Source organism: Thalassophryne amazonica, chromosome 19 (genome assembly GCF_902500255.1).
Source record: "Thalassophryne amazonica chromosome 19, fThaAma1.1, whole genome shotgun sequence".
Classification (NCBI taxonomy): Eukaryota; Metazoa; Chordata; class Actinopteri; order Batrachoidiformes; family Batrachoididae; genus Thalassophryne; species Thalassophryne amazonica.
In genome coordinates, this window is record NC_047121.1 from 43,263,592 (window position 1) to 43,284,189 (window position 20,598).

Here is a 20,598-nt window from a genome sequence, read left to right on the forward strand (position 1 = left end):
AATCATTATAGAAACTTTGCATAATTTATTACCACCCTATTTTACTACCTATTTTATAAACACTACCCAATCTAGAGCCCATGGGTCCCCACAGGCAATGCACTAGTTTCTATACAAATTGAACATGTTTATCATATTTTGCAAAAGCTGGTGAGAAATAACACTTCTAAATTGAGAAACTCTGTTTTTGTAACCAGAAACCACCGCTGAAGTGATTTACAAGACATCTTATGGAGATGTTAGGAGGAACACCGTCATCCTCATTTGAAGCTAATGTGACCGCAGGCTTACAATCAGAGTTGAAGGGATGCCGCCACTATCTGGAACACCACCTGCTAATGTCTGACAGTAAATCTAATCTAACTAAATCTAACCGCGGGTCTAGTTGTCCCCTCAGTAGTCAAGCACACAATGCCAACAAAACGATGTTCGATATACAAACATCTGAATATTCCACCCGAGGGAATCTAGTAACTCCCTCTCTGATCTGAAATTAATTGATCTCCTAGGTCTTCAAACAAAAGCAACCAGACATGCATACTGTGTTTTCATTAGCCATCGACTGCACTCAGCCAAGTTCCGCGAATAACCAGTGTGGGCTTGCGTTAAACAACAGGAAGTGGAAGCATTTGGTCAGACTATGTAGAGCCCGCTTTCATAAGGCAGTCTAATCTTTTAGTCTGCTAACCCTACTCAGTCGACTAAGGTTAGTCACTCAACATTATCCATCTAATCTCCATTTCACATCAACGGCTAAACTTGTAGATTAGCCATTTTACGGTAGTCTACGATTTTCATGGTCACAGCGGCCTCATGAGTGCCATTGCCAAGAAACCCCTCCAATGCGCGACAGTTTTGTTTACTTCTGGGTTGGTCCATCTGCTACAAACATAGCCGAGTCCACTGCAGCACAGGAGAAGTGCTCCTCACCTCAGCATCCGTAACATTTCCAATAGATTATTCCGGTCTCAGAATACCGGCTCATGCCACAATTCTCTTCTTCCTTCCTCCTCCATCAAGTGGTGGCACTTGATAGCCACCTTTTTTAGCTAAGACACTGAAGTTTGATTGACTAAAATAAGATTAACCTCCCCTGTACAAGGGTAAAAGCTTTAGTCCGGTTAACGCAAAACTTTAGCCGGCTAACCGCTTTGTGCAATGACTAACATCCAAAGATGAGTCCACTAAATGAGTTTTGTCCACTAAACAGGATTAGGCTGCTTTATGAAACCGGGCTCAGGTCACAGGTGTCACTGGTCCATTTCTGCAACCCCTTCATAATCTGCTGAGCCTGTGATAGAAAACAAATTTGCAACACTGGCCATTCATTGTCTGACTCATTACCATGAGCATGACTCTATGCAGCCTGTTTACAGTGACAGATGTACTCCTCTGCCTGGGTCATGACTCGTAATCTTACTGTTACTGGGCTCAGTACTCCATGGAGAAATGTTTCTTCTCTGGAAGCAGAGTGGGCGTGGCCAGGAGCTTCTTTCCACATGTTCCATTTAATGGAGCAGACACAGAAACAGACCAATTTATCATGAATTTAGCTACAAACTTTAATTATCTATTTTTAACGCATCTGGTGACGAGTTTGCTAATGAAGCACAGCACAGAATGTGACCCCTTTAAAGCAACACAGTGCCTGTGTACTGGATGAAGAGAACAACAGGTCTGATCGCGCACTCCTTCCTCCTGCTCCTCCTCCCCAGTTCCGTGCGTAATGGGCATGCGTAAAAGGTGTGCGTAAAGGGCGTTTGGTTGTTTCTCGGTAAACTCTCGAGTTTCAGCCGTCGATCAGAAGAGTAAAAGTGTTTATTCCATCGAATTCGCAGCGTCAAAGCTTCTCAGAAGAAAGTCCGATCAATAAATCGGCGATATATTTACGCACATGATGGATTTACAGAAGTTTGTTGCTGCGCTGCTGCTTTTCGGTTTGGCGACTGTTGTCACTCAGTCTTCTGCTAATAATAAAGGTAAAAAAGATTTAACATTATTTATTAAACATTTGAACACTTAGTTCGTCTTTAGTTTTGTGATTTTTAGACAATCGGTCAGTATCTTTTGTGGTTTTTTGTGGTTCTTTGTCAAAATAAATAAATGTGGGTGTTTGATCTTTCAAGCTGCTTTTTAGTTCTTAAAAGTCAAACATTCGTCAAAGAAAACCTTAGAAAATCTTTAGTGATGTATACCTCTGATTTGAAAAGTGGCTGTATTACTGTAAATTAAAATCTTTCAAGAGAAACTACGTTAGTTTTCAGTCCCCCCCCCCCCCCCCCCTCTCTCCTCCCAGGTTTTTTGTTTTCCACCTTTTAGTTTGTAGAATTTAATGGTTACAGTTTCCTCTTTTGTCCTTTGTCTGATAATAATAATATGACTTGCTCTGCATAATGCGTTCACTGGCTTCTGTCTCCATGGGAAATTTCATGTCCCAGGATGATTGTCATGGTTACAAAACGCAGACAACACAAACCAGCAGGCCTCCTTTTTACTATCTGGTTATATCCCCCCCCCCCCCCCCCCACACACACACACACAAACACAAAATCTGCGCAAAGTGAAGTTTGATGGTTTCTTATGTAGCAAGGAAAACAAAACACAGACCTTAAATTTCACTGCCCAGGAGTGAAAAAAAAAAAAAAAAAAAAAAAAAATATATATATATATATATATATATATATATGTGTGTGTGTGTGTGTGTGCATCTGGAAAGTGTTCATAGCGCTTCACTTTTTCCTCATTTTGTTATGTTACAGCCTTATTTCAAAATGGATGAAATTCATTTTTTCCCTCAAAATTCTACACACAATACCCCATAATGACAATGTGAAAACATTTGAGATTTTTACAATGCTCAGCTGCATCCTGTTTCCACTGATCATCCTTGAGATGTTTCTAAAACTTAATTGGAGTACACCTGATTGGACGTGATCTGGAAAGACACACATCTGTCTACATATAAGGCCCCACAGTTGATAGTGCATGTCAGAACACTAAACCAAGCATGAAGTCAAAGGAATTGTCTGTAGACCTCTGAGACAGGATTGTCTCAAGGCACAAATCTGGGGAGGGGTACAGAAACATTTCTGCTGCTTTGAAGGTCCCAATGAGCACAGTGGCCTCCATCATCTGTAAACAGAAGAAGTCTGCATCCACCAGGACTCTTCCAAGAGCTGACCACCCATCGAAACTGAGTAACTGGTGGAGAAGGGCCTTAGTCAGGGAAGTGACCAAGAACCCACTAGGCACTCTGTCAGAGCTCCAGCATTCCTCTGTGGAGAGAAGAACCTTTGAGAAGGACAACCATCTCTGCAACAATCCACTAATCATCAGGCCTGTATGGTAAAGTGGCCAGACGGAAGTCACTCATTAGTAAAAGGCACATGGCAGTCCACCTGGAGTTTGCCGAAAAGGCACCTGAAGGACTCTCAGACCATGAGAAACAAAATTCTCTGGTCTGATGAGACAAAGATTGAACTCTTTGGTGTGAATGCCAAGTGTCATGTTTGGAGGAAGCCAGGGACCATCCCTACAGTGAAGCATGGTGATGTTTTTCAGCAACAGGAACTGGGAGACTAGTCAGGTTTGAGGGAAAGATGAATGCAACAATGTACAGAGACAGGCCTCAGACTGGGACGACAGTTAATCTTTCAGCAGGACAATGATCCTAAGCACACAGCCAAGATATCAAAGGAGTGACTTCAGGACAACTTTGTGAATGTACTTGATCCGATTGAACATCTCTGGAGAGATCTGAAAATGGCTGTGCACTGACACTCCCCATCCAACCTGATGGAGCTTGAGAGGTGCTGCAAAGGGGAATGAACAAAACTGGCCAAAGATAGGTGCACCAAGTTTGTGGCATCATATTCAAGAAGACTTGAGGCTGTAATTGCTGCCAAAGGTGCATCAACAAAGTATTGAGCAAAGTGTGTAAATACTTATGTACATTCATTCATTCATCTTCTACCGCTTAGTCCAGTTAAGGGTCATGGGGGGCTGGAGCCTATCCCAGCAGTCATAGAGCGCGAGGTGGGGTACACCCAGGACAGGACGCCGCAAATAGACAAACAAACACAGACACACCCACACACACACGCCTTCGGACAATTTTAAAGAGCCCAATCCACCTAACCCACATGTCTTTGGATGTGGGAGGAAACCGGAGCACCCGGAGGAAACCCACGCAAACACGGGGAGAACATGCAAACTCTGCACAGAAAGGCCACGTGAATTGAACCCATGACCTTCTCGCTGTGAGGCAACAGTGCTAACCACTAAGCCACCGTGCTGCCCACTTATGTACATGTGATTTCTTATTTTTTTTTATTTTTAATCAATCTGAAAAAAAACTTTTTCATGTTGTTATTATAAGGTGTTGTGAGTAGAAGTTTGAGTGAAAAATAATGAATTTACTACATTTTGGAAAAGGCTGTAACATAACAAAATGTGACTCAACATGTCAGTACCGGAAGAGTTAATGCAACTAGTTGGCCAGATAACAGCAGTTCACTGAATGATTTGAAATAAACAAAAAGAATAAGAATTATAAAATAACAGGTTATATTTGTAATGTCAAAATACAGCACCCAAGTTGGTGGTTATCTGTTTCTTATACTTATATTCTTATAATTTTTCTGGGTTTTAGGTGAACTGCTAATTATGCCAGATAATGTATGGAGATGGAGCATTGGACTCATAGTGGACAGTCATAAGGAAAATGTTAAGTGTTGATAGAATATGCTGTCACACTGTAAGTGCAGTCGCTACAATTCTCTTAGCATATGGGCTCACACCATCATGAGTTTAACATATGGTGTCTCTCTGTTGTGGCTTTGCGTATGAGGTCACACCATTGTGGATTAGTACATGGGGTCACACTGTGGTTGATTAGACTATGTGGTTATACCATCGTGCCCTAGTGTATGCGGTTACACCATCGTGGATTTGCGGATGAGGTCACACCGTTGTGAGTTTAGTGTATTGTCTCACGCTATCTTGGGTTTAGTGTATGCAGTCTCCCTATCATGGATTAGCATATGGGTTGCCACTGCCATGGGTTTAGTGTATGTGGGGACACTGTTGTCACTTTAGCTTACGGGCTCACACAGTCATGAGTTAGCATATGGGGTCACACCATCATGGGTTTAGTATATGTGGTGACACTGAAGTGGGTTTAGCGTATGGGGGTCACACCATTATGGGTTTAGCATATGTGGTGACACCTAAGTGGGTTTAGCATATGTGGGTCACACCATTATGGGTTTAGCATATGGGGTCACACATTTGTGGGTTAGCATTTGGGGTGACACAGTTGTGGATTAACATATGGGGTGACACTGAAGTGGGTTTAGCATATGGGGGTCACACCATTATGGGTTTAGCATATGTGGTGACACCTAAGTAGGTTTAGCATATGGGGGTCACACCATTATGGGTTTAGCATATGTGGTGACACCTAAGTGGGTTAGCATTTGGGGTGACACAGTTGTGGATTAACATATGGGGTAACACCGAAGTGGGTTTAGCGTATGGGGGTCACACCATTATGGGTTTAGCATATGGGGGTCACACATTTGTGGGTTAGCATTTGGGGTGACACAGTTGTGGATTAACATATGGGGTGACACTGAAGTGGGTTTACCGTATGGGGGTCACACCATTATGGGTTTAGCATATGTGGTGACACCTAAGTGGGTTTAGCATATGGGGGTCACACCATTATGGGTTTAGTATATGGGGTCGCAAATTTGTGGGTTAGCATTTGGGGTGACACAGTTGTGGATTAACATATGGGGTGACACTGAAGTGGGTTTACCGTATGGGGGTCACACCATTATGGGTTTAGCATACGTGGTGACACCAAAGTGGGTTTAGCGTATGGGGGAAACACCATTATGGGTTTAGCATATGTGGTGACACCAAAGTGGGTTTAGCATATGGGGGACACAGCATTATGGGTTTAGCATATGGGGTCACACATTTGTGGGTTAACATTTGGGGTGACACAGTTGTGGATTAGCATATGGGGTAACACTGAAGTGGGTTTAGCGTATGGGGGTCACACCATTATGGGTTTAGCATATGTGGTGACACCTAAGTGGGTTTAGCGTATGGGGGTCACACCATTATGGGTTTAGTATATGGGGTCACACATTTGTGGGTTAGCATTTGGGGTGACATAGTTGTGGATTAGCATATGTGGTGACACCTAAGTGGGTTTAGCATATGGGGGTCACACCATTATGGGTTTAACATATGGGGGTCACACATTTGTGGGTTAACATATGGGGTGACACAGAAGTAGGTTTTGTGTATGGGGCTCACACTGTTATGGGTTTAGCATATGGGGTCACAACATCGTGGCTTAGCAGTATGTGGTCACATTATTGGTTGGCATGTGGGGTTGCACTGTGACAGCATATTTTGAACATGTATGGGGTCATACTAACAATGCTAGCATTTCAAGTCATGCTAGTCACATATGCATGCGGGCTTCATGCCAGTATATTTATAGGACATATCATGCACTTTTAATTTTGATCATATTTTCCCTTAGCGTGTGAGGAAAGAAACGGGACCAGCTGTGAAGAGTGCCTGAACAACGTGACGGTTAGTCCTTTATGATTCTTGTCTGCTCACCTGATTTCATTCCATGTTATTGGAACAAAAGGAATGTTGTGAGTGAAGCAACCGTGCAGACTGCTCCCAACCTCCACACCTGTTAGACTGGTTAGAGGAGAAACTGATCTTCCCTTCCCTTCCCTTCCCGAATGTCCTTTTTTTGTGTATTCTGGCTGCCCTGAACATTCAGGTTTATTTGTGTGGCTGAAAGTCACAACAATACCTCTGAACACTCCTTAATCTGTACAACACAAGTTTATTCATAGTTCCTGTTTTTAATGGATCAGGAGGAAATACACAAGTCTTTATGAGTCATAATTCATTGTTTTTTTGAATAAAAGGACCATTATTACATGTGTTACGTTTCTTTACAGTGCTTGTGGTGTATACCCACAAAGTCATGTTTGACATACCCTGTGAGGACCATCCTACCACCACATGCTCTCTGCCCACTGAATGATGCACGCTGGGGTCTCTGCTGGAGTAAGATACCACACCACCACAACGCCAACTTGATTGTACTTTTGTTTTTATGCCCTGCTTCGAATACTATATACTAATTAATTAAATTGACGTCATTAAATATTTTAAATGCCAAGGGCACCCAAATATTTTATGCCACTATAAATTCTATAAATGTGAAAGATCTCATTCTAATTCAGAATAATAATTAATGATTCACTGTCTTCTCCTTTGTTTGCCACATCACTCATTTATTATCACCAATAACATAACAGCAACAAATGTGAGTTATAGAATGACCATAACATGAAGAGAAAAGAAATCAGTCATCTGACTGTGGTTTTTTTCTATCATCTTCTTGTAGTGAACTTCCAGACGCTGATAATCACTTTGGCGGTGTTGGGTGGCGCCATCATCATCGCCCTGCTGGTGTGCCTGTTTTGTTGCTGCAAGTGTGAGAACTTTGGGTAAGCCTGAGTGGGAGCACAGTTACAGACTACCGTCATGATCTACAACAGTAAGGCGTGAACATATTCACACTCAGGTTTCAAATAGGATATGATCACTGCCAAGAGGTGGATTTCATGAAGCTATTAAAGTTTCCTTTGTCTACTGAGGAACTACAGTGTATGAACAGTAATCGAATAACTGGATTTTCTTTATTTTTTCCCTGGTAAAAAAAAAAAAACACTTTTACATGTGTAAATTCTTTAGGGGTAGTAATTCAAGGAAACAGTTCTTAGAGCAGCAAATAGCTGAAACAATACTTCACATGGTGATACAAGCACCAAATCCAGCACAAATTCTCCTTAGACATTGCTCTTTTGAAAAAACCGACGGGCCACTTGAATTTTCAATAGGCGGCCACGTAGGAGTCAATTGAAGAATTACACAGGGGTTAAAATATAAAAATGCTCAAATCATATTGAAAACTATACCACATTATTTGTCTGATCATAAAGATTCCAAAAAGGTATAGTTTACATTATCTAGGACTGAATGTTATGGAGTTATGGGGTAAAAACCTTAAGAATGGTGACAAAGGTCAATTTCAGTTTGTACAGGGGTCAAAAGTTAAAGTTTCTCCAATTTTAGCAAAAAATTGTGCAAATTGTTGATTGAGCTACTTGGATTCATAAATGAAATAGTTTGACTGTGTTGAATGTTTGGTCTCTAAAGTAAAGGTCAAATAATGTTGACGTCCATTGAATTCTATGACATGTGACATATGTTACCCTGTAACGTGATAACTAAGCATGATACATGGTGCAAACTATTCCTTTTTAAAATCCTATTAACTCAGCCAATAATTTGCATCACCTTTGAACAGAATTGGAGCAACTCTAACTTTTGACCCCTGTACAAACTGAAACTTATGTAATTCCAGGGCTGGATCCAGAGTGAAAATCTGACAGATGCATTTTTGCCCAATGATAAAATAAAAATCGCACGAGTCTTGTTATTCAGTAATCTTCATTCTTTTATTTGGCTTTTTCTTATCATGCACACGCTCTGTGGAACAGTCTTCCTGCGACCGTGAAACAATCGGAGTCTGTGGACATTTTTAAGTCAAGACTTAAAGCCTATTTTTATTCTCTTATGAATAGTTTTTATTTTTATCTGTTTTATTCTTTACTTCTGTTTTTAATTATGTATTTGAATTTTTAATTTTATTTATTTATTTTATTTTATTTTTTTATGTTGAACAGTTCCGCCTTGAGATGGATTTTGTTGTGATTTGGCACTTTATAAGCCAATTAAATTGAAATTGAATTGAAAATGAACAATATTTTATTGAGTCTTAAAGTAAATAAATATGAAATTGGTCACTGGATCCTTAAACTTTGGACATAATAAACTCTACATGGTGGATCCTTGATCTCTGGACATAAATAGGAATAAACAAAATCTGTAGTTTTTGTCAAAAGCATTTCCTTTCAAACATTATTGGCATGAATGTCTTTCCATATATCTGAGCTGAGCTCTTGCAGCTGCTGTGCTGCACGTCAGGATGTAATTTGTAAAGAAATACAGCACGTCTCATTGTGGGGAAAAAAAAAAAAACGTTTTAGTCTATTGTACTTTATTATCTGTATTACAAAATTTGTAAGAGGTGTCATTTTATTTAAAGCGGCAATTCGTTTTGAAGTTATTAATTCCGACCGGACTCTGTCTCGGCAGAGAGCCGCGCAATGTTTGGAGCTGTGCCAATGGAATGGAGGACGATTCTCTTTTCTTGACTACAAGACAAGAGTCCCAGTTAGTGACTTTAATCCACACAAAAGTGACTCACGGTATTTTAATGGCTTTGACACTGGTTAAGAAGCAGACTTGCCATTTCTGAAGAGCAGCAAATCAAAGAACCAACGAGCTAGTGGATCGAAGCATTGCTTCAGTGGTTCACGCTTCAAAGTGGAGTCGCGCTGCAGAAACAGTTGATTACAGAGCCACTGCAGACCAAACCCTGAATATCTGACTTTATTTGTACGTCCGTATGACTCTGAAACTCGGAAAAATCAGTTTAATTTACGGACAATCCGTATAGGTTGACACAGTAAGTCTCTTCGGCTGCTCCCTTGTTTGCACTTGGGGTCACCACAGCAAATCCAAGGTGGATCTGCATGTTGAACTGGCACAAGTTTTACGCCGGATGCCCTTCCTGACGCAACTCCACATTACATGGAGAAATGTGGCAGGGGTGGGATTTGAACCCGGAACCTTCTGAACTGAAACCAAGCGCATTAACCACCACCCCCTCCGTATAGGTTGACATGTATGTCGGAAAACCACCGAAAATGTAATTTCAGTCATCATAGAATGCCTTTCAAACACACTATTGTCTGAAAACTATTTATAAACCACTCACCGTTTCTTGCTGAAATAAGTGCCCAATTTTCCTTGCACAACTTTTTTTCCTGGATGCCATGATCATCGACTCGACTGGACTGACGCTATGTTTGGTTGATCCGGTTGAATTTTCATGTGTACACTTGCGTGGTGCATTGTGGGCTCAAATCAAAAGCTGTGTTCACCGCGGGGACATGTTCGGCACTATTCAAGATTTTTTTTTTTACCGATGACAAACGCGTAAAAAAATCTGACCGATGCAACTGCATCATTCCAAACCGGTCTGGATCCGGGCCTGGTTATTCTTCAGTTGACCCCTACATGGCCGCCTACTGAAAATGCAAGTGGGCCGTCTGTTTTTTCAAAAGAGTAATATCTAAGGTGTACTATTGCCAAATTTGGTGCTTGTATCACCACTTGCAGGATTCCTCTATAATATTCTGTTATCTGCTGCACTATCTGACTTTTCTTATAAATATATGTAAGACATTACATAATGTCAGAGACCATCTGTTAATAGGTGCAGTTTTCTAATATTTTTGTTTAAATAGAACATATACACATTTCAAAAGGCAAGTGCGAGTCTTAAAAGTTAATATTAAATTTTGTACTCCAAAATACCCCACAGGAATTAAAGATTTACAGCCTTTTAAAAAGGTCAGTTATTAGGAGATTTCTATGCCTGTTGTATTATGTGAAGATACCGCTAGCCACGCTCCCTTTCCCTTTGGATGCGAGTGTTTTTCTGTCACCCATGAAATCATGTTGATGCATCTCACGGGACAAATTGTCCCAGTAGATGTTTCTCAAAGAGCAAGCAGCAATCCAGATATGAGCTTATGTGACACACGTCACAAAATCCAAAACAACTGATTGTATTCAGTGATTAAATTTAGCTTCTTGTATGAAAGTTGTGTGTACACAAAATTAAACTGAACAATAGCTTCATCTTGATCACTGAAAAACCTGAGAATTCTTTAACAAACAAATTTGTGTTATTACGTTTTTATCCTTCAAAATCAAAATTTTGTTTAAAACCGCTTCATTCGATATCAAGTCTGTGTGGGTATGTATTGCAGCTGTCAAAATAACATGTTAATTTACATTAATTCATTACAGCATCTGTATAACGCATCAGTTTTTTAAAATCTAGATTTAGTGCATTTGGATCATTTTTGTTTTGACTTCACTGACTTGGTCGGTATAAAGAATAACTGGTTTGAATGTCTGTGTTTTTGGACACTTGTTTGTATGGTTAAAGAAACATCACTAGACCAGAGGAAAAAAATTAATAAATTCTTATATATATGTGCCAATGGAAACAAAAAATATTGCTATGAGCACGTTCTTTGTCGTGAACAATCAAAACAGCCTCATTAATCCTCAGTGATACATGCAGGTGAAATACATGTTGAATAGTAATTTGCTTTATTAACTGTCATCAGTATATCTCAAACGTTATGTTAATTGTTATGTTTTTGTGGTGAAATGCTGCTTAGGCTTTAAGAGTCATTAATTAACAGCCACACAGTGCTTTTACAGGTTTAAAACAGTATAAAAATGGGGATGCTTGAAAATGAAATTATCTTGAATCCAGTAAGATAATGATTAAAAGGGTCATATTGTACCAAAACACTTTATAATCTACCTTTTACATTTTCATGTTTGATATTTAATGTTCAATATCTCCAACGTTCCACAATACTATGAGTGTTTTCACAGATGGTTTCCTGATTTAAGCAGAATTTATACCTGACACATGTTTTTGTCTCTGTGACACATGTAACAGAAATAACCCACCCCCCTCAGATCCTCTCATTTTACCTCCGATTATGTGAAAATTACTACATCTCACACACATAGACACACCACCTCAATAAAGAAGTGACAAAAATGTTTTGAAAATACATTTTGTGGTGCAGCAATAAATCATGCTCAGTATGTTCATGTTGACCCATTTTTGCAAAGTTCATAGACTGCACAGTTTATCTTTCTATCTCAGGTGCAAATATTTCTCTGCCATGTGAACTATGCCTGCAGCGAACATTATGTTTATCATCAGCAAGATGTCCTTAGTGGTTTGTGAGTTTGTCTTCCAACAAGAGAACATTCCACGGACAAAAATTTCAATTACATGGTCCACACAGGTTGCTTTTGGCCATTCTTGTTTGAAATGTTTTAGTTGGCAAGGGCTGTATTTGCTATACATCAATAGCATTTATCATTTTGATCGTCAGTTCAGATTTCAGAAAACAAAGGTATATTTTACACAGAGATGCTTATCCTCAAGATTAAGGAAAAATCCTTCATTTAAATCCTTTAAATCCTTAATTTATGATGGAAGGGCGTAAAAATAAGCTTCAGCCCTTTTCTCACGTTTCTGGTTGTGCATCCCTTCAGTTGTGACAAACTGGTGTGTGAGGGTCACAGTTGATGTCGTAACACGATTTGTACCTTGTGACGTGTGCTAAAACAACTGTAACTTGCCTGTAGAATAAAAAGCACAACATTGACACTTTTGCAAAACCTTCTGATGATGTTACGACATGTAGAACAACATCATGGGACCAGAAATAGGAGGGATTACTAAAATATGTCCAGTCTTGTCATTGGGGGGGAACAGGTTTTTTGACATCTTGAAAAGGTAGTGAGTGAAGTCACCCCACTGTGAACTCACCCCAGGTGAAGTCACCCCAGTCCAGCTACTCCAGCTATCCATACTTAAATAATTATGAATGACTAGTTTAAAGTTAGTGACCTGCCAGTGTGATGTATAGAATTGGGCAGTGCGCCCTGCTTCTCCTATCAGTGGGCTTTTTAGCTGACAATTACATTCTGACATCATCTCACTTACAAAACATGAGTAAGAACAGTGTATTATGCCACTGGTGTGTATAAATAATTTATTACATGAACAATTTCAATTTAATTTCAATTTATTTCATTTATATAGCGCCAGATCACAACAAAGCTGCCTCAAGGTGCTTCACACAAGTAAGGTCTAACCTTACTAACCCCCAGAGCAAGCACACAGGTGACAGTGGTAAGGAAAACTCCCTCTGAGGAAGAAACCTCAAGCAGACCAGACTCAAAGGGGTGACCCTCTGACTGGGCCATGCTACACACAGAAATTACAAAACAATTCACAAAACGAACATACAGGAAATGTTGCAGGTGCACAGAACAGACACCATACCCATCTCTGGATGGAGCCGCACCTCAAACAGAGAGAGAGAAAAAAAAAAAAACAGAATCAGGCATCAGAAAGACAACAAATACAATATAATTTGTCAGCATTAAGCAACAACAAGAACAAAAGAAATACTAAGGTGTTTGCCTGCCACTACCCCTAAGCTTCAATAAAAGACCCAGAATTTAGATAAAGTTGAGGCCGCGGCCTGTCTGTTTACTAATAAAATGAATTAAGAGTAAAAAGCATAGAAACATACTATGCCAGTATGCTAGCCATATGAAAGGGAAAATAAGTGCGTCTTAAGTCTGGACTTGAAAGCTTCTACAGAATCTTACTGTTTTATTGTGAACATATCAGAATTGAAATATTGTGTTACTAGAGTGGGGTGACTTAACCTGGGGCGAATTGGGGTGACTTCCTTATGAACCCTTGAAAATCCCACGATGATTAAAACAATACCATGTCAGAAAGAGGACACATACCAGTTGATCATGCAAAATCTTTCGTAACCATCTAAAGTTTTTCCAAGTTATGGACAAGCTTTCAAACTGCGACCTACTGGGATGCATGTCCATGAAAGTGACAACGGGGCTTTATCATAAAGTGTGGAATTCATGTTGTCAGATCCAAATTAAGAAAACTGTTGTCCATTAATGTTTCAGTGAGAAAAGTGATTCAGTTTAAAAGTATTTTTAAACACATACAGGTCCGTTTAAATCTAATCAGGTTTCTGACATAATCCTGTTGTTGGCTTTGGTGTGGTCACTTTATCCAAAACACACACACGCACAGAGTCTCGACTTCACTGTGGCTTTTTGACAAACATGTTTAGTGATTTTAACATCTTTGCCTTATGTTTGCAGAACCCAAAGGTTTGAGGCCAAAATGCAGAGACAGGCCGAAAAGACAAGGACCAAACAAGAAGCACGGTGAGGGAAAACTGATATGCGTGTACAACGTCGTTTCAAGTCTGACCCTGTTTTCGTTGGCAGTCTTTTTTTTTTTTTTTTTTGAGCAACATGTTGCAGGTTTGCATTCCAACCAAATACTCCTAATTCCTCTGATTAACATTGCTATAGGTAGAATAAGGGGGAGGTTAGAGCACTCAAATCTGATTGCTATCCCCATCAGATCTTTGTGATGTCATAAGGTGAAATTATTGAAGAATGAAAATACCCAGTTTGCAGTGTTCAACAAATTGAAGATAAAACAAAACAGTCAAAGCAGGTTTGGGTCATGACATGATTTGATCATTTGTTCTTAACAAAGGGACCATTTCACCATGAAATTTAATTTAAAACCTTAAAACATAATCTCAGTTTTAGTGCTGACAGACACACAGGCAGGAGGCATCATGTGTTGATTGGGCCAAGCTCCTCCTACCCTCGAGTGATGGGGTGAGGAGGAGTAACAGGAGGACAGGGGATGGGAAGGAGAGGAACAGTAGGAGTCAGTAAGCCAGTAGCAAGCAGTATTCTGGTATTTATATTTACATTTTGCAAATTGTTTTTTACTTTTGATACTCTGTGTGCTTCTTACCCTGTATGCTTCTATACAATATTGCTGGAAGCTCAATTTCTTTGAGGGAGTCTTCCCAAGGGATAAATAAAGTTCTATCTAATCTAACCTAGCAATAAATGCATCCACCAAAAATCTTGTCTGACTTCTCAACTGAAGTCAAAGGTTCAAGTAATGGCAACAGGATGGGTAGTTCTGTTCACATGACTTGTTGCTTTACCGTAATGGTAAAATGCACCTGAGGATTTTGACACTTTTCCCAGAGATTCCAAATTCAAAGCTTTGTTGTCTTATGTACAGAGTATGGTGGACACAGTATAATGAAATTCTTGTTTTAATGCCTTCTTCACAGAATAAACAATTAACAAGCAGTCCAACGTTACAATAAGTGCAATAAAATTCTGTATAACTAACTCTACTATTATCAATGTGACCATGAAGGTGAAAATGGTAGAGTGTAGAGGGATTGCGCAGAGTTTGACTTGTTTGTTGTGTGTGTGTGCAGGAGGTAGCTGAATATAATGTCAAGTAACATCAGCTGGTCTGGATTTCTTTTCTGTGTCCCGTTCAGCTCTAGACTTTTACAATCGCCTCTCCATGATTTTGAACAAATATGACCCCCTAATGGGCATAAAACTTTGTCAAAGCAGCTGAGTATGAGACGACTGGGATCGCTGTCTCTGTTAATTAGTTTGGTTTAATTTTTCAACTGCCTTCATAAACTTGGTTTCCCATGAGTCTTGGCGTTACAAAGGTCAGATCCAGTCTGGGAGCATGTGCCCATGTCAGACGCCCTGGGTCCTAAATTGCAAACACCTGGTCCATCCCAGTTTATGAGACGTAACCATCTGTGTAGCAGTCAGGTGAAACTTGGGCATGTCCTTGCCCTTCTCCAGTTGTTGCGGTCCTCAACATTGAGACATCTGTGGAATTGTGCGACATTGCCAAAATGTTCTTGCTTGTGTTCCCTCACTACTCAAGTACAATGCAGACTTGTGGAAAAAAATGTTTATTCTCTTTTTATTTTGGTTCATGAAGTGTTTGGGGTGGGAAAGTCTTTTTGTCACCACTAAGGCCTATGAGAAACAGGCTGCAGGACTTTACAGGGGGGAAAAAAGTGGCTTAGCTGGTCTTCTTTATATGTGTGTACTTTCATAGTTATACATGGAAAAAGGAAAATTATGCGGGCTGTATTTAATAATGGATGATAAAGTGGACCATAAAATACTTATTAAATGGCCATAACCAGCCCACAGACCCCTGGTTTGACACCCTTGTAACACGTTGGTCCCCCACAGTACATAATTGTCCATCCCTGTCTTTCTACAGTGCACTGAAAAAAAGGGACTGCATTTATATAGCGCTTGTCCATCTGCATCAGACACTCAAAAAGCTTTACAATAATGCCTCACATTCACCCCCAACTAGGGGATTAAGGACCTTATCCAAGGGCCCTTAGTGATTTTCTGGTCAGGCTGGGATTTGAACCAAGGATCCTCTGGTCTCAAGCCCAATGCTTAACCACTAGACCATCACCTCCCCAACTTAAAAAGTTACTTCAATTGGTTACACTTGAATGAATTAAGTTGTTTGAACTTAAGTTTGTAAGTTAGATCAACTCTAACTTACAAACTTAAGTTCAAACAACTTAATTCATTTAGATGGTACCAACTGAAACAATTCATTTAAGTTGGTTGAACTATTCTCGCTTTTCAGTGTAGATTTGTACTGTGTTCAAATGCTTTTCTGACTGCCTGTTTAACATGGGCCTCTTTATGTGATTTGTCTTTAAATACCATAAGTCTTTCTCAGAACAGGACACCTAATTTTAATACATGGCTTTGACAGGAAATAGTGTGCCATCAGCCACATAGCCAAGAGATTTTTGTTGTAACCTGTTTCAGCTTGATATCTGATATGATGATGGAATCCAGAGTTGGAACAGTTCTTTGTGCAGTGTACTATTACACTTAGTCTCAGTGGGTTTTCAAGAGCTAAGGGATAGTTTCAGCAAAATGGGGATAGTCAACAGTAAGATTATTAGAAGCAAGAACAACACACTCCCACTATATTTAGTCTTATTAATATTGCTGCACACAAGTTTTTATCTTTTTACAACAGTAATTGATCCTGTCTTGACATACAGTGACTTATATAAGCAATATTCAATAGTTCTTTAGTAATAAGTGAGTCTGTAATTGGTCTTTATGGCTCTAAACTGTATCTTCCTTTTATTTCTGTTTTCAGGTAGTCTTTCAGTCGTATTAATGTGTTTCTAAGTGTAATTTTCCGGGTGCTTCCAGCTGTCCGTGCTGCATTGTTGGTCATGGCTGCATATCACCTTTCCTCATAGCAGAACACAAAAGCAGCAGTGATGCGGGAATGCTGCACACCAGCGTCACTTGCACCAAACCAGTTTGTGCCACGTGACTTGTGGGAGTGTTTGAGAATCAAATCTTAGTCATTGCATGGCTCAAAGATGATGTTTTCCCTTTACAGGAGAGAAGAGATGAGGCAGAAACATGACGAGATCAGGAAGAAATATGGTGAGCTGTCCTAGTCACTGATACCCTGTATTTTTCTTGCTCTCCAACACATTTGTGGGCACAGTTTACATTTATCAATATTGAACAAAATCTCATCATCATCTTCTTTCATCTTAGGCATGGTAGCGTTTCCTTAAATTACTGCCCTTATTTGTTGACTGTTTCCTGTTTTTGTAGGGCTAAGTGGAGCCAACCCCTACTCCAAATTTACATGAGAGGACTGAAGAACTTGGTGCGATGCTATGGACCGCCCAGCTTTCCCTGACCTCTGACCTTGTGCCTTACAGACATCCCCAGGCAGGCTGTGCCTGAAATACTCCAGATTCGAATGAAATGTGTGCACGATATAGTAGTAGTGCCCTCCAAAATTCCAACAATGCAGCCAACGGTAATATTCCCTGCATCTGAAAACTCTGTATATACTAATGTCGGTTAGGAACCTACAATACAACTGTTACTATAGTGCATATGACAGCGCTGCCATCTTACCTCTTCTTTGAGTCCATATGCACATATAAATGTGTCAAATCTGGGCACAAGCGCTGGTGCTGCTCTGCATCTGAACCACCGTGGGTCCTGGATGACAACCACCCAGGCAGACAACTGGTTCGTCTCCACCTCGCTAAAGTAACCACTTCTATCTGCAACATCCAAGTGAAGTGTGGGTGTGCCACAAAAACTTGTATTTTTCAACAGCAGTCTTTTTAAAACATTCCTGATACTGATTCCTCATATTTGTACAATAACACAGCCCCTTGGATGCCGCTAGCATTTATATATAGACTGCGTGCTGAGCATTCAGATGCTCTATGGATTGTAACGTAGTGCTTTTTAGCTATACTATGAGCAGTGGTGGGCACACTTCCGATAATCCGATAACAGATAATGATCAAAGATAATGTTTTCATTATCGGATTATCTTTTTAGATAACTTTAAAAACCATTATCAGACTAATTATCTTCCGATAAATTCTTGTTGGATAACTTTTAGACCGATAATGTAGTAAACCAAGCTGAACAGCAGCACACATTTTTAAAATTTAAAATCAGTTGAGACCTACCTGTTTAAAAGCTTCCTAAGAGATGTATAGTTCTATCTTCTGCAAACAGAAGAGAGCTGCTTTCAGGAGAAACCACTCTATCCTCTGCAGGCAAAGAACTGGTTACAAAAAAAAACAAACATTTTCTTTAACACCATACTGATACACTGGCAATATCACCCAAGTCTTCCAGAGGCATACATTTTTAACTTATGGTTCAAATTTTAACCAAACTAATTTTGGACAAGTTATTTAAAATTACTGTCATGTCTGAAGTTTTATAAAGTGAAAATATCAGATATATGTTTTAGTTTTAAAGTAATGTGCTAATTTTTAAGGTTTTGTGAGCACATGCTATGCCCAGCAGTGCATTATGGGTAGGATAGGGTAATCTCAGTACGTTCACGACAGGATAAATGCATTTCAGACAGTTCAGGCTCCACGGACAGCAGCATTAAACTCTAGTGCCTAAAACTCTTGAGAATATATTCTCTGGGTTTATAGACGTTATTGTATTTGCGTTTGTTAAATTCCACGCATCTTAAATGTAGCAGACACGGATTATCTGGAATTTTGTTTTGGCAAGTTTTCAAGGCCTCTACTGCCATCTACTGGCCATTAGTGTTCATGGCAGTATTCGCCCTAAGTACTAAGCATCTGGGCACCAGTAGATGGCAGTGTTCTATTTATTTTGACCCTGGTTATATCAGATGGTTGTCAAATCAACTTTTTGGCTTTGCAAATGGCTTTTTTTTTTTACAAATTAAGTTTAAAAGCAAAACAACAACAACAAAAAAAACATTACAAGACAGCTTCGCAGTGTTTGCACATGCACAGTGCGAGCGGTTGGATGCTTATAGCTCTTCAGCAGCAGGATACCCTCACGACGGCCGACCAGAATAATATCAAACAGGTTTGATTTTCATTCAACCATACGATCGGCGATCAGGAGGAGGTGGTTGTGAGATGTTGAACGCAGCTTATTACTCCATGTACACTGCATGATGCAGGACGCGCGATTAACCTGAAACTCAGTGCAAAAAATTTGCGCATGAATGAAAAATCATCTGAAAAAGGGCCAAAACTCGCAGAGTGTAAAGCCAACATTTATGTGTCAAGATAATATTGAGTGCACGTTTTACAACATCATAAAACGTGCGCACATCATAAAACATGCGCACAGCACTAATAAAACATGCGCACATTCTCTCCACATGCAAAACATTTTGAGATGACACTTCCAGGGCTCCGTAAAAATGCCTGTTTTTACAAATAAAAATAGAATATTTTACAAAAGCACATTTATCTGTAAACACCAACACACGACACACGTCACATTAACGTGCTGGTTTACATAATGAATGACTGAACCAATCAGTGTTTAGCAGAGGCACTTTTACCCAGAATCCTTTGCGATCTGTCTGTGTTTGTTACAAAACCTCAGAATTAGTGCATTATTCAACATTAAAAGATATGTTATATTTTAACTTTGTACAAATGACAGAATTGACATTAATGGAGTTATTCTATCAGTATTCACACAAAACCATAAGTCAGCATGCCTTTATTTTTCAAGACCTCCGCCTGACCAGAGCATTGTGATTAGTAGAGAGCTGGCTTTGTGATTGCTCTGAGGGTGCTTCTGTGCTGTAGCCATGTAGTTTCCAGCAGGGGCAGCATGTTCAAACATAGAAGTGTGGGCTTGGCTCATTGTTTGGGTCTTTTGATGCTTCCAAAAGCGATTGTGGTGTTAAAACTCAAATTCAGCTTGTTAGTAGTTGCAAATGTACCAGAGACAATACTAGAATTTATCGGTTATCTGTAACTTCCGATACATTTTTGGGTGGTTTATTGGTTTATCTTTATCAAAGATAACTTTTCAGTTATCTGATTATCTGTTATCAAAGTTAATTTTTTGGTTGTCTGTGCCCACCACTGACTGAGTATTCCCATGTAAAATTATTATTATTAAATTATTATATCAGTGCAGTGCTTCACATATAAAATGCAAATTCTAGTGATAGCTAATAAAACCCATTAATTAGGACAGAAATTCATTGTCAAATGTCCAAAATCTTAAATCACCACCAACTGCATACAGCTGTAACTTGTGTAAGGAGTCATTTCAGACACAGTGTCTGTCTTGTGGTTCACACACCTCATGACTTGTACTTCATTGAAACTTTGGCTTAGATTTTTTTTCTTTTTTAATAAAAGAAACAGTGTTTTAGTTTCTAGTTTTAATCAACCAATGAGCAGATCTATTCAAGGAATGCTACTTACTCTCATGATGCACAATGCTACAACAGAAGGCTAAAGTTAGAGGGGCAGCAGTGTTCTTTGTGGCTGTAAGTCGGCTTTCTTG

The 20,598-nt window shown here is 39.6% G+C and overlaps 1 protein-coding gene across 1 annotated transcript; it reads left to right on the forward strand.

The window, feature by feature from the left end:
• Nucleotides 1-1,732: 1,732 nt before the first annotated feature.
• Nucleotides 1,733-18,160, forward strand: pttg1ipa (PTTG1 interacting protein a). Its single transcript, XM_034194966.1, has 7 exons — nucleotides 1,733-1,979; nucleotides 6,563-6,615; nucleotides 7,002-7,110; nucleotides 7,454-7,556; nucleotides 13,993-14,058; nucleotides 17,147-17,193; nucleotides 17,371-18,160. The coding sequence occupies exons 1-7, from the start codon at nucleotides 1,895-1,897 to the stop codon at nucleotides 17,406-17,408; spliced, it is 501 nt and encodes a 166-aa protein (XP_034050857.1). The 5' UTR covers nucleotides 1,733-1,894; the 3' UTR covers nucleotides 17,409-18,160.
• Nucleotides 18,161-20,598: the final 2,438 nt, after the last annotated feature.